The following is a 15,164-nucleotide window of genomic DNA, read 5'->3' as shown; positions in this document are numbered from 1 at the left end:
TGTGAATAGAGCAAATTGCCGTGACAGTTGTGGGAGTTGGAAACCTTGAGAAAAAAGTTTATTAGAGGATCTGAGAGTTCTGATATTGCTAGGTTGAACTAAGTGGGAGATTGCTGGGCAGTTGTTGGGGTGATGGATTATTTTGTGGGTTAAGGTTAGCTGATTAAGTGATAACAGGGTGGGTAGGGATAAAGACCTTATTAACTGACTAATACAAAATAATATTTCCTGTCTACCTAGTCACAGGAATGATCCTGCACTCTGTAATACAATCTCTTTCATTGAGCTGCACTAATCAGTGCTTTAAGCCTGATAAGACCCAAGGCCTGCAAAAACTATATATATATATATATATATATATATATATATATATATATATATATATATATATATATATATATATATATATATAAAATCAGCTTTTTGATTAAATATAATAAATATAAAATATAATAAGGAGATATCTATTGTTAAATAGTAGCTATTTTCTGTAACACCAAAGTATTCTTCATAAGTTCAACAAATGTAGGAATAACATGGCTGGTCAGTAGTAAGATCTCTTCTCCATGTCTGCAAAGTCTGTTGCACAATCCGTACTTCCAACCACAATCAAAGAAAAAAAAATCCTGTCAAGAAGTAAGAGGGAATGTGTACAACAGAATAAAAAGTCCCTCATTAGTCTAAACAAGTGAATCAGGGAACTAGTCAAGTCTCTGAAACCAGACATTGAGGTAAAAATAGCCTCCAAAGCTAAGGCTAACCATACAGAATTTTTCAGTTATGTCCACAATCTTTAGGGTAACACCCAACAATGTGCAGAATTTGTTGCAGATGGCATCACCTATACTTAGCCAGAAGATATAGTAAATCTGCTGACCAAAAAATTCAGCTCAGATTTCACCTCCCCATCACCCCTCAGTTCTCCCCCAAGAAATACCTTCCACAACTCTAGCGCTAATTATCACCAAATAACAGGTTGCCACTATTCTCTCTAAAGCTAAAATCATGGATTCAGTGGGGCCTGACAATGTACTATGTTGCCTCTTAAACAGCTTAAATCAGGATTTATCGGGCCCATTAGGATCTCTATTTAGACACAGTCTCTGGACTGTCTTTGTCCCACTAGAGTGGAGGATAGCAACAGTCATCCCTCTGCATAAAAAGAACCATGTACAGACCTAGGAAATTACAGACCCATAAGTTTGAACAGTCTTATATGTAAGGCCATGGAAAGAAAAATCATAGACCTGATAAATACTGACATAGGAAACCTCTAAACACTGGACCTGACCCAATTCATTTTTTTAATTCTCTTATTTTAAGCCAGACCAGCCATTGACTGTAAGTTGCATTTCTTTGTAGAACTCCTCTTATATTTATTTGAAATGCTGCCATTCTTCTGTGTGTTTTGTAATTGGAATCGGTTTTATTTTTGCTTTAATATAAATGCTTAAAAATTATAATGGAATCATAGTAATAAGCAGAAAGTAGAGTTGATGGTTATTTGTATAATTCCCCAAATTTCATCTTATAAAAAAGGAATTTCACCTTTTAATCAGTATCCTAGATTATATATGCCAGGAGTAACAGTGATCTTTAGAAGAGCAGCAGTGATGTAGTAACGGTTACTAGCAACATCGTAATTGCATTGATTCTATCTTTAGGTGACAGTGACATCAGCTAAAACTATCCCTGTCACACTGGAGTGCCAGTCATGTGCTGCTCTCTCTAGTTATGAAATCAGTAGGAGCGTCCATGTGACACTATCCGGTCGATGTGAGACCTGTGATGGGAATGCCCAGGTAAGATCTGGAGCAAGGTATGGCAATGAATATTGTGTTTTTGCATTTACTGAAAATTTATTTAAACTGGATATAGTAGTAGACGCTGACCTGTAATATTCTTTCCTGTTTGGTACAGCCAAGACTTCTAAACGTAACTTTTACAGCCTTATTTACATATTATAAAACTTTATTTTTCATTTGTTCATTCTCTGATATTATTTAAACAGTTCAGCATTATTAGAGAAGCCACATTGAACCCAGAAAGACTTTATGGGTATAAGGCAGACAAATGAATACAGGAAAGTAAATTAGTGTGTTGCAGGGATACATACACACAAACCACATCTCTCAACCTCTTAGAGCAATAAATCTGGACAAAGCCATAAATAAAAGGCAGACAAAGGCCCCAAAATAGGGACAGTTTTTAAATATTACTCTTACAAACTTAAAACGTTGATATAATAACAGATTTTGCTTTAGTGTTACTTTTGTGAAAGGTATGAAGTCTGAAACTCAAATATATGTCATTATTTTCTAACATTAATCTTTAATGATTTGCCACTAATTTGCTAGAAAACCACAATTTTATGAAAAATAGACCAAGAATATGAGGCGAAAATCTGGGCATTCTGTAAAAATCTGTACAGTTGAGAGATATGACACATAACACACGCGCACACACACACACACACACACACACACACACACACACACACACACACACACACACACACACACACACACACACACTACAGTACAAATAGCTACAGCAAGTTTTGAGGATTGCTGTTCATGTTTAGTCTGCCTTTTATATGTCGAAGAAGTGGAACATCCAGTAAAATCCCACATGGACTTAGTGAATATGCAGCATGTATACTGAAGTAGAAAACCATGTGCTTTGGCACAGCAACTCTAATCTCTACACCAGTAGGCCATCACCAGTGTTTTATACACAAACACACACATACACACACACACACACCTGTGTATATACAAAAAACATGATTTCCCACCTTATAATCATTTAGTTGAACATTTAAATAATTTGAATATGAAACCATGAATTATATTCATTACCTTTATAACTGATTTAAGTTATAAATGCCTGTTTTCTAAAAAAATAATGAGTATGTTTTTATTTATCTGTATTTCTTCATTTTTCCTAATGTCATATGATGGTATGTATAAATATATAGATAGTTATGCAGAGAGCATGACTTGTCAGTGGTTTCTGATTGGCACTTGCATGTCCATTTTGTCTATTATAAGCATGTGAAAGTCAGAAATCTTCGAAAAACTCAAATTTATTATTAATTATTTAACATTTGTTTACCGGAAAAGTCTGACTTGGAACAAAGCCAATTTTCAGCAGAGGCCCAGGGAGGAGTGCTCCAGACGCATGTCTTTGTTTCATGGGAGAAAACCAGAGCACCAGGAGGAAGCCCACATGAACAGGGAGGACATACAAACTCCACAAAGAAAGTACCCCAGCCAAGAACTGAAGCAGAAAACCTCTTGCTGTGAGGCAACAACACAACCACTGCACCATTACAAAAAAGCAACCTTCCAAAGTTAAATATAATTTATGCTGAGGTATTATAAAATTGGTTATATATTTAGTTAGTTGTGATAGAGGGATAAGCTGCTGAGTATACTTCCTTAAGTAGTGCTAAACAGTTCACTGTTGCCTAGTGAAGTGTTTGCTTAGCAAGATTTGTATAGATTTGAATACTGCAATGCAGATTTCCACTTCTGTCAACCAGTCACCATCTTGGCCATGGTCTCCTGTTCGCTCCTTTTTTTTTTTGAATAGGCAAGATGTTGGGCATTTTTCCTAGATCAGAAAATATTCCAATTGTGAAAGATATTTTAATATGTGTTGTAGGGACAGCAATGAATGCGTCTCGTGTGCTGAGGAATTTAGGACAAAGTTCCTCAGAGCTGCCATTTTCATGAGTGAGAATGTCATGTAGACAGCAATTTAATTTTGATAATGTGACCTTGATAAACCAAAAGTCAATGCATATCTGAACATGTTTTCTACACAGCTTTGAGGTAAAGTTAATGGATGTAGACTTGAAATGAACTGAGTAGCAAAGATCATTACTGTGTCTACCATGTTGATGGCCACACGATAAACAGATTATTTTCTGGTAATGGGATATTACTGGGGGCTTAATGGTTAGCAGGCATGAGGCAAGAAAAACATTAAAAAACAGACCATTACTATTGCATTAGATATCAGGGACTCATCTATCACTAACACTGAGCAAGATGAATTTTGTTCGGACGTCCCTTTTATAGGTTTGTAGGCTTATAGTTTCATAAGTAAGTAGTAGGCTAGCTGCCCTTTTGGGCCTTTTTAAGCCTAGACAGTTTCTCTTTTTGTGCTTAAAGTAACCTATCCTATTTGGTTATAGAATGGCCTTACCCATCCCGGGGTCGATAATTATAAATTACCCCAATGAAAATAACTGGAATCATACCATACATAATCTGAGGGGACCCATGCATGATTTAAAGCATTTAGGAGCTGCCTCTGTCCATTAATATTAGAGGCAGCAGTCCTGTGGTAAATTTTCTGTTTCCCATACATAGATCCAAGTTGTGCTTGAATATAGACATGGTTGAACTTTGTTTTATGTGGGTAGGGAATTTCACAGCAGCGGTATCCTCTATGAGATATACCTCTCCCTCTAAACCATTCTGTTGATGTTGCAGAAGAGGTTTAGATCCCTAGGCCAAGGATTTCTGATGCCATATCATTTGCTGATGTACATTAAATCCATCAGTAATGGGTGAGAGAATGTATTGTATGCCAAACACAAGTCACCTCTTAGCAGTCTGTAGGATACCGAGTATAGTGACAGGATGTTGATTCAGTCCATGTAAGTCATATTGTTTAGGCCATGTATCCTTTTAGTAAGTCATCTGTAGGGGCGTTCCAGTGATTATATGTGTCTAAACAGGTACGTGCCAAGGGGGGCAATATATTCAATGATTGGCCTAATTAGAGATGAGTAAAAGGTGACAATGACATCATTAGATCAATACAAAATCCCTTTATTTTTAAGCTGTGCAATATAGAAGCACTTTCTTACAACAATAGGCACATATTGGTCAAAAGTTAGGTCACTGTCCACATAAGTTCCCAAATCCCAAACAACTGGATCAACTCTTAGGGGCATATTGTCCATGTCGTAGTTCTTCTTCAAAGGATACAGTAATGCATTTTTTGGCATTTAGTTTCAGTCCATGATTTTGGCAGCAGTTATTTATTTAGGACAAATCTTCCTGCAGGATATCTAAGCCATTTGTAAATTCAATGACTACTCCTAGTTTGCAGTCATAAGTTCATAAGTGAATTCTAGGCTAACTACCTTGAAGGGCCATTTTAAGCTTATCCAATAACCCAAGTTCAGACTCAAACCCTGTATCTTGTGATTATGCGATGAAGACCTTAATCACTGTGCCAAACCCACCTGCAAACATAGTCAGCCAGAGCTCTTTGGTATTGACTTTTACTTCACGAACGTAGATGCCAGACAGGAGAGGTCCCAGCACTGAACCCTGGGGGGACTCCACTGGTGACTGGTCTCTTTGTGGAGGTAACTTACCCTATTTTCTTTATCTGTGTCCTATCTATGAGAGAGTTGGCAATCCATTGGGTGACTTTTAGATTATTTAACTCCTTCCAGTATCCCCCACAGGTTCATCAGAGATACATGGTGCTGTTTTAGCATTTTTTAATAAACTCTTGTGATTTCTGAAGTGCGTACAGTCTGGGGCAAAGTCAGATTGCAGATTGATGCATTTATATTTATGGGAGGCAAGTCAGTGAATAGTAAAAAAAAAGCTTGCTTTAGTTCAGGCATGATTCAAAGAGTAGGTTTGCCACTGGCACTTGTTTGTAGGGATTGCATCTGCTTTGAAATGGCAGCATGATGTTCAGGAAGTGTTAAAGTGTACTGATATTATGGAGGTAACACAAGTGTAATACTTTCATTCTGTAGTTGTCAGGGCTTTGTAGGATATCACCGTTATCTTCCCAGTGCTATGCATTAGCTGAATAGTTTACAGCTACAGTACAGTGGTCACTGAAAAGAAGGCTGCAGCAGAAAGTGCATTACATCTTAATGGGTAGCTGCAACATATCCAGTTCAGTTATAGGATTCCCAAAAAGAGTGTTTGGTCTAGTAGGTTACTGATTAGTTAATAAAATTCACCATACAGAGAAGTGGAGCAAAGGTTACAATGTGATGTATTGGTGCCCAATGCAAATTAATATTTGTCTTAATAAGTGCATTTGTAGAGTGCAATTAAGGAAGAAAGGTATCCTTATTAAGGAAGCTCTTTTGTAGCCAGTTTGCAGGTTGAGAAAGACTAGAACAAGCCACAATCACAAAAAAAAAAGCCAACATGGCGTATTGTTAGTTTTTCTTGAGGAAAATGGACACTAAATAACTACCTATGCTGCTTGTTAACAAGTGGTAAAACTCCTCCATCAGTTTGTTGCTAGGATATAGAAATTGTCAGGAATTCTGTTTTTGAAGAATGGACTGAGGTATGAGGTTTTCAGGTTGTAGTTATGATTCAGTTATTTCTACAATATCAAGATTACGAAGTAAAAAAGAAAAACAGACTATGAATCTACATCAGTAGTTTAGAGGATGCCATCTACCTATATGCTTAAAGTTTATAAAAGGAATAGGCAAGTTTGACCAACAGCCATATATGCCTTGTTAACACCTTCCCTAAGGCTCTACCAACTTCTACAAGTAGGGTAGTCCTGCAAGTCCCAGCATAAAATTAAGGGCACTCATCCAGCTGCCTGAGCTATGTCAGAAGAATGACAATGGATCACATTGCCTGACATGCAGGGGGACTCTGTTCCAGAGCAATTCGAGATGCTGGATGATAACTCCATTTCTCCATCCAGTTTTATTTATTTTCTTGATGAAGCTTGAGATCTCTGATTCTCATACAATCAACACAATCTGACTTGTCGAGGAAAAGGAGATCAATAACAACATATCCTTAAGGGCACAGTAAGCCTGGCACAGAATTCCCATCAGGAGACTATACAACACAGAGTTCATAGGTTCATAGGTAGGTACTAGGCTATTGGCCCTAGGGCCTATATAAGCCTAGCCAAACGGTACCCTGGCTTTTGCCACCCAAGAAAATTATTTTCCTGTGCCCCTGTCAAGCAGAGCCACAGAAGTGATCCCAGGGTAAATTTCCTATCTCCCATCCAACCATCAAGATTTTTCTTGAATAGTGCTAATGAGGAGCTTTGTTTGATATGGATAAGTAAAAAAACGACCACTGGAACCACAACACTCGTTGAACACTGATTTATTAAAGTAAAGCGCTTTTCGTCTCCACAGTAGTAGACTTCCTCAGACAAGTTGCACAATAGTTTACTTCATTTAAATACATGTCAGCTGGTTCAAATTAAAAACATTCTACCAATCACATACTGTTTCACATGACATCACTATATACAAATCTAAGCCAAGGTTACTCTCTCATCTCCCTTTCAAAAATGAATGATTTTATTTATGGTCAATAAATTTAATAAAATAACACCAAAAGTCTAAAAATATACTTGTGTATGTAACTAAAAATGTAGCAAAGCAAGTTATTATGTTATAGAAATAACCTGTTTAGATGTTTCCCTAACGTGTTAAACTTTTCAGCTTTAAAATACACACAATCAAAGTCACTTCATTTAAACCTGGAGGTTTTCTCAGGGAAAAAATTCTCTGTTCCGACAAACATACACACAACACAAGCACACTAAAATAAATAATCCACACACATACACTTCACAAAACCCTACACTAAACCAGACATACACCACTAGCTATCCACTTACCTTAACCCAACCCTAACCCTGATGTCCCTAACTATTGCACACTCACCTTAACCGCTCCCTAACCCTAACTCACCTACCCTACCCTAACCCTTACGTCCACACAATCGCACACTTACCTGACCCACGCCCTAACCCTAACTCCCCTAACCTGCGCCCAATCGCACACTCACCTTCGTTCGCACACTTACCTTAACCCGGTCCGTAACCTTCGCTCCACAGTTGAAGAAATAGAGAAGCTGCAGAAACTGCCCACTGAATACTTTCCCTAGGAAAGTATTCGGTGTTCTGTAGCTTCACTATTTCCAGCGTTCGCTCTACTGGGTTCGGTATTATACCATTTAAAGTTGTTAGATTTTGATGTTATAATATAGACCTGCGTAGGGCATCTGTTTGAGGCCGGTTATCCTCTTTGTGAGGTATTTCTGTGGCCTTTCCAGTTATTGTAGATGTCTTGTGAGGTACATACCAAAAGGGGCGTTGTACTCTATAATGGATCTAATGAGTGATGGGTAGAGGGGAATAATGACCTCTTTTTTCCTGGATGAGAAACCTTTTGTGATGAGGTGTGCCATGTAGAAGGATTTCCTGACTACTGTGGAGATGTGATTATCAAAGGAGACTACTGTCCACCTTTGTCCCAAGGTCTATTATCACACTTTCAGTGTTAAGTAGACTATCACCTATGTGGTAGCTCATGGGTACAGAGTTTTTACCAAAAGGGATGACAATGCACTTTTTGGCATTGAGCTTGAGGCCATGGCTTTGACACCAGGCATCTGTCTCAGTGAGGCCCTTTTGTAAGATGTCCACATTGTTAGAAGTTTTGATTATGGCACCTAGTTTGCAGTCATCTGCGAACTTTGTTAGCCAAAGACCTTCTGTGTTAGCCTGTACTTCAGAGAAGTAGATACCAAACAGGAGAGGAGCCAGGACTGAACCCTGTGGTACTCCACTTGTCACTGGTCTGAAGTTGGATTTAGAGTCTGCTGCTTTCACAGTGTGAGTTCTATCAGTGAGACAGTTGGCAACCCATCTTGTGACATAGGGGTTTATACCTAGTTTAGTCAGTTTATCTATAATTCCTGAGTGGGGGATGGTGTCAAAAGCCTTGGCGAGATCTAGATAGGCTGTGTGAACCACCTTACCCTCATCTACACCTTTGGTGACCGCTTCAAAGAAGTCTATCAGGTTTAGGAGACATGATCTGCCTTTTTCAAACCCGAACTGGGTAGGGTTCAGAGTTTGGAAATTACCAATGTCATTGTTTATAAGTTCCATGATGATACATTCCATAGCCTCTAGACCAGGCTCATCAGGTTTATGGGGTGGTAGTTCCCAGTGTCTGTGGTGGCTCCCCTTTTGTGGAGTGGGATAACCGTTGCTGTGTGCCATTCAGTGGACACAAAGCCTGAGGTGAGGCTATGATTGAACATGGTACTTAGGTGAGGTGCCATTTCATTCTGTAGTTCATATAGAACACAGCCTGGGATGTTGTCAGGTCCCATGGATGCTGTGTTCTTGGCTTTGGAGAGTGTATTTTTTACTTATGCAGCCATGATTACAGGAACTTTGCATTCTTCCGGTATAAGGATAACAACTCCAGTCCTTCCTTGTAGCTAAGACTTTTGATACAAAAGACCCGGGGCCTTAAGAGTGCATTATATTTTATAATAGGTCTGATTAAGGCAGACTTTCTTGATTTTAGAACAGATGCTTTTGAGAATTAGTTGCAAAATGTAGAATAATTTCTTAACTACATTTGCCAAGTGACAGACAAAGGAGAGGGGTTATCAACCCTAGTGCACCAATCTCTGATCTCTTGTTTTGGCTGTTTGTAGCAAGGCTTAGGTTAAACTATCTTTAGAGATGAGTGAGTGTGTGTTTAACACTGTTTAATTGAGCAAACCCATATGTTGTCTGCACCCATGAAGAAAGTGTTATTGGTCTTTTAAGGACTTTTAAGAACATATCCCTTAGTGATGGTGGTGGCTCAAGGATAGTTTGAGAGGGGATGGTAGTTTCAAGGGAGGCAATTGCTGCAAATCTGGTATTCAGTGTGTTTGCAATGTCTTGTATATTTGAATGGATAGCTCTATTATAGACCACTTTGGTGAAGCACTGAGAACCATTTCTTAGTTTTCTGAGGCAGCTAAAGGACTTGTAAGTATACTTTGCGTCAGTTGCTGGCCTTAATTTTTGTGATTCGTTACTGATCTTTATCACTGCTAAGTGAGGTTGTCAATAAAGTTCTGATGCTTTGGGATTCTGGCTGTACACGTCAGTTTAAGGAGTTTCTTCCTTTTATAATGCAGTTTATTTACATGGGCAGACCAGAAGGATGGTTTATATTTGAATTTACCCCCATATTTGGTTTTGCAAGGGACTGACAAATCAACACATTCATCTAAATGGACATAATAATCGTTTATGTAGCTCAATGCATAACTGGGGAAAACTGTGGAGCTGACAAGGCTAAACTCAAAGATTTTGTCATACAGTTGTATGAGACTCTTATTATTTCTGTAGTATCAAGATTATGAAGCTGCAGGCACGATTCAAAGGAAGCAAGCTAGATATGAATGCTGCCTAGGTTTGCAACAGATATCTTTAAACTGTTCATAGTAAAGTAGTTATGTAATGACAGAGAGCAAATATCCAACATTTTATCAGATGGTGCTATAGATGGAAATAAAACAGTATGAATGTGGTTTGTGTGATACACCTATAAGCTTGACAAGGTGAAATTTTCCATTGGAGAAGTTAGGTGGGGGTGAAACTGAGTACAGTGCACAAAAATGATGCAGAAAGAGTGACATCAACTTAATTTTATATGGAATCCAGCTTAACTCAAAATAAAGATTTTTATTAGATGCATAATATAAACCTTATTTCATTTATATTGAATACATTGTAATATTCCCTTGGATATAAATACAATCTGCCTACCAGTTTCAAAGCTAGTGATGTGATATGATCTGATGTTGTCAGTCTTCACATAATCCTTGACTGTGGGCTTGGTTCTGAGCCTCGGAACTGACTCACCCATTATTCCAGCTCACTCCTTCCAAAAACTCTCGACCTAGGCTCTACCCATAATGTTCCTCATCAAATTAGCTCAGATCTCGTTTACCACTTTGTAGTGACAGATGTGTTCAACCAACCTCTAAAGCCTTGGCCTTTATTTAAATGTTAGTTTTTTTCTGTTCCTTTCTATACCTTTTATCTACCCTCTAAGTGTGTGTGTGTGCGAGTGATTTCCTTTTCTCCCTTTTCTTCCTTTTTTCTACTGTACGGTACTCACCCCTTACCTTTGGGTAATCATTTTACCATTGTTGGTAATTCTCCCTCCTTTTCTATTTAAAAAAAAAATCTTTCTTTATTTTGGTTTATCTGTGACTGTGTGTTTGCGTGAATTTGCGTGTATCAGGAGACCTTAGTTTCTACAATGGCCGACAAATCCTCTAAAGGCACCTCTGGTTTTAAGAGGTGCCAAAAATGTGAGAGAAAAATGCCAAATTCCGATGGACACACCTTCTGTGTTTATTGTCTCGGTGCTGTCCATCTTCAAGAAGATTGTACTATATGTCATGGCTTTTCCACCATAACCCTGAAAGAGCGTAAAAATAAACTTACTTTCAAGGGACTTCTTAAATCTGATTTTGAAGAGGCTATCTCTGGTCCCAAAACTGAAACCAGCTCTTCCTCTTCCTCTTCATTTTCATCAAAAACAAAAAAGTGATCTCCTTTGGTTCCAACAGCATCTTTGGAACCACCTCATAAATTGGCCAAGTCTCCCATGGTGCCGACTGTCTCCGCAACACTGGTGAGAAAAAAAAATCTTTGATCGACACTGACAACCGTAGCTCAGATTTTGGTGCAGACACCTCAAGCTTCAGTACCAGCTGAACTCTTGGTACCAAAGGAGTGACAACTGATTGTCCTACAGGGGATATCTTATTCTCCCTTGGTTGATTCTTTTATGGACTGCCCTCTGAGTCCTTTTTTGGAGTGACGGCCACCAAGATCTACATCGGCCTCCTCTATTCGGTCCACTAACAGCCTGTCTGAGTCAGACATTATGAGACTGGCTGGGCAGCTCCTGACAGCGAGGGGATTGCCTCTATCTTTGGTTCCTAGCCAGGCTGGCTCTGGAACCATGCCTTCTTCTACATCCATGCAAATTCCTCCTCTGACTCCAGCTGAGTTTTTGGAGTCCATGGTACTAACCATCCCAGCTTCAACTGTTTTGGTGCTGGCCAGAACTATTTCTCCAGCACCGATAATTGACTTGAGCTATTCTGGTTTGTCAGAACCAGAGATCTCCCGGGGTTGAGGCTTCATAGCCAGTTCCAAGGGGCAGGGTTCGACTTCGATTCTTTCAGAACCCTCCATGCCCCTTGGATACTCAGCATACGTAAGTCTGACCCTGGGCTCTGCTTTGGAGGCGGCTTACTCAGTGCAGGGTGGGACCACAATTCCAAAGGAATCTATTTGCATTCTGGGCTCCCATCCCTCTATGGGAGGGGCCTGTCTTTCAAGCTATGGAGAGGGCCTTGTCCATTGGGGACTCACAGTCCATGCCTTCTCTGTTGGGCCAAGTAACTTGTCCTTCCCCTCGATTGGAGCTTCCTCCAATCTATTCCCTGGGACAGAGGACACAAAAGCCTCAGGAGTGATCCACCCTGTTGATATCTTCTTCAAGATACCTCTCTGGAGCATCCCATCAAAGACATACCTTTGAAGGAAAAGTGCAAGAGGAAACACTTGGACTCCCCTGAAGAGTCTTTCACAGAATATACTGATTTCGATGAAGGGGAAGGTTCCCCCAAGTCATCCCCTGATGATGTTTCCTTCGGGGCATCCTGGAAATCCTAAAACAGAGGGATGGCTGGACTACCCTTCAGCCTTCCTCAGACAAATCAGTATACCTTGAGGTTTTTCAGGCCCAGCCCTCTACCTCTTGGATCTCTCCACCCACTGATGATCTCATAAAACTGATTGCTCAGCAGGCCTGGAAAATTTCTGACTCTATCAAGCTGATCCCCAAAAGACCTGACTAGATTCTTTCTGCCCCTAAAGATGAGCAACACTGGGACAAGGGTACTCTTGCAGATGCCATGGTGATAGCAGCAGCCACTGAAAAGGAACTCACAGAAGAAACTCCTACTCTCCATCTCCTAACAAGGAGTATAGGAATATGGATAAGTTTAAGATGCACATATGCACTTCATCGACCTTTGCTATCAGGTCCTTGAATTATATGGCGCATTTTGCCAGGCTTCAGAGAGATCAGACTGAAGAGCTTTCAGATAGTCTGTCAGGAGCAGTAGCTGAAGGGGTCCAAGATAAGGTTACTTCTCAGGTCACCACCCTCGAATCAATTTAAAATTTGTCCATGAGGCTAATTGCTCATGCAGCTGAAGGGACGACAAGAGCAGCAGCTTCAGGCATAGCCTTCAGGAGACATGCATGGATGCACTTATGGGACTTTCTGGAGCCATTTAAGTCTTCTTTCATCAATACTCCATTTGACAGATCATCGCTGTTTGGTCCTGAGGTTAAAGACACACTAGCCAAATGTGAGAAAGATGGGAAGAGCCTTTCTGCCATGGGCATACACTTCTCCACTCCTCAATTGCCCTACTCGAGGAACCAGAGGAATGGAAGGCTATGGTTCAAAAAGACCCAATGACCTTTCCAAGACTCACGTGGCAATGACTTCTCCCAGGGCTGAGGGGGAAGTAATAACAGAAGATGCCATCCAAGAGGCAGAAGTGACCCACAAAACTAGGGGTCCAGAGATTCCTTCTTAGGTAACTTCTACCAGTGCTCATGAATGGAGGCCTGATTGCCTTCCTCAGGAAGCAGTCGGGGGACAATTAGCCCTGCACTAATCTGCCTGGCTAGAAATAATGATGGACTAATGGGTGCAGGGGATCATTTCCAGAGGTTACATCATTCCCCTTTCAATGAAACCAAAAAGACTCCCAGATGTTTCACCCAGTCACAGGGAGGCAGCAGTCTTAGAAATTCAAAAACTGCTCAACAAAAGAGTCATGCAAGCAGTCCCGCCAAACCAGAGATGATCCAGAATTTACTCAAGGTTCTTTTTACTGCCCCAAAAACAGGGGACTGGAGACACCTTTTGGATCTCAGTCAGTTGAACAAATCAATTCAACAGACCAAATTCTGATGGTCTCGGTACAGTCAATACTTCCATTCTTGTAAAAAGATGACTGGATGTGCTCAAAAGATCTTCAGGACATGTATTACCACATACAAATGGACAAGTGTTCAAGAAGCTTCCAGCTGGGAGCCAGTCACTGTCAGTTCAGGGCATTGCAGTTTGGTCTCACCACAGGCCCCAGGGTGTTTACTAAATGCATGGCAGTGGTAGAAGCACATCTCAGACTGCTATGGTTCCGAGTATTTCCATATCTCAGTGACTGGCTCCTTATTGCTACCTCCAGGCATCAACTCATAGAGGAATGAGATTGGGTCTGGTTAATTTTGCCAAAAGCACATTTCGTCGAATTTCATGTCACCAAGACCAAATCGCCGAAAGCACATTTTGCAGAAAACTCATTTCACCGAAAGTACATTTCACAGAAAATAGTAGTGGCAGTGTATATGCCCTTTTCCCCACTGTAGTGCAATCCTGGAGTTAGAATATATAATGGGGGGGGCACAGCCCCCACATTGGGGGGTATGGGGGGTGTAGCCCCCCACATACTTTGATTAAAAAGTACTAAAGTACTAACTTACCCTCTTAACAGAAACTGCACAGTATAAAACAAGCTAGGTGGGGGGCTATGCCCTCCACACCCCTACTATATCTTCTAACTCCAGGATTGCACTACAGTGGGGAAAAGGGCATATACACTGCCACTACTATTTTCGGTGAAATGTGCTTTCGGCGAAATGAGTTTTCGGCGATTTGGTCTTGCTGAAATAACATTCAGTGAAATGTGCTTTCGGTGAAATGAACCAGATCCATGAGATTACACCCTTCATCTTTGTGCTGCCTTAGGAATCACTATAAACTATGAAAAATCCCATCTGGGACCATCACAACAGCTGGACTTCACTGGAGCTATGCTAGGCACAGTCACTGGATTTGCATCACATCTCCTAGAAAGGCTGCAAAGGATCAGGTCACAGGTAAACCAGATCATTCAAAACAAGAGAGTAGCAACAAGACTCATCCTACAGACTCTGGCGGCATCTATCACTCTAGTTCCCTTCGCCAGATAACACATGTGAATCTTCAATGACTTGTGGCCTATGAATGGTCCCTGCTAAATCAACCTATGTCCCATATGACTTTGATGACCAATCATTACAAAGAAGACCTGAGTTGGTGACTCCATTCCAACAAAATCTTGTCGGGCCGTCCCTTTGTCCCCCATCCTCCCCAAGCCATAATGACCACGGATGCATTCCAGATAGGGTGGGGGGGCATTATCTGGGAAAGACAGTCCAAGGCACTTGGTCCCGGA

At 40.4% G+C, this 15,164-nt stretch overlaps 1 protein-coding gene across 1 annotated transcript in view; it reads left to right on the top strand.

The window, feature by feature from the left end:
* The window catches only part of LOC122814129 (polycystin-1-like), a 1,441,736-nt gene that overhangs the window by 451,415 nt on the left and 975,157 nt on the right, over positions 1-15,164 (top strand). Inside the window, 1 exon segment of the mRNA XM_044086744.1 lies at positions 1,665-1,802. Within this exon segment, the coding sequence (XP_043942679.1) occupies positions 1,665-1,802 (138 nt within the window).

This window comes from Protopterus annectens, chromosome 10.part0 (genome assembly GCF_019279795.1).
Source record: "Protopterus annectens isolate FY-2018-M chromosome 10.part0, PAN1.0, whole genome shotgun sequence".
Lineage (NCBI taxonomy): Eukaryota > Metazoa > Chordata > Ceratodontiformes > Protopteridae > Protopterus > Protopterus annectens.
Note: the sequence above shows the minus strand (reverse complement) of the source record. Positions and strands in the feature narration are given on the sequence as shown.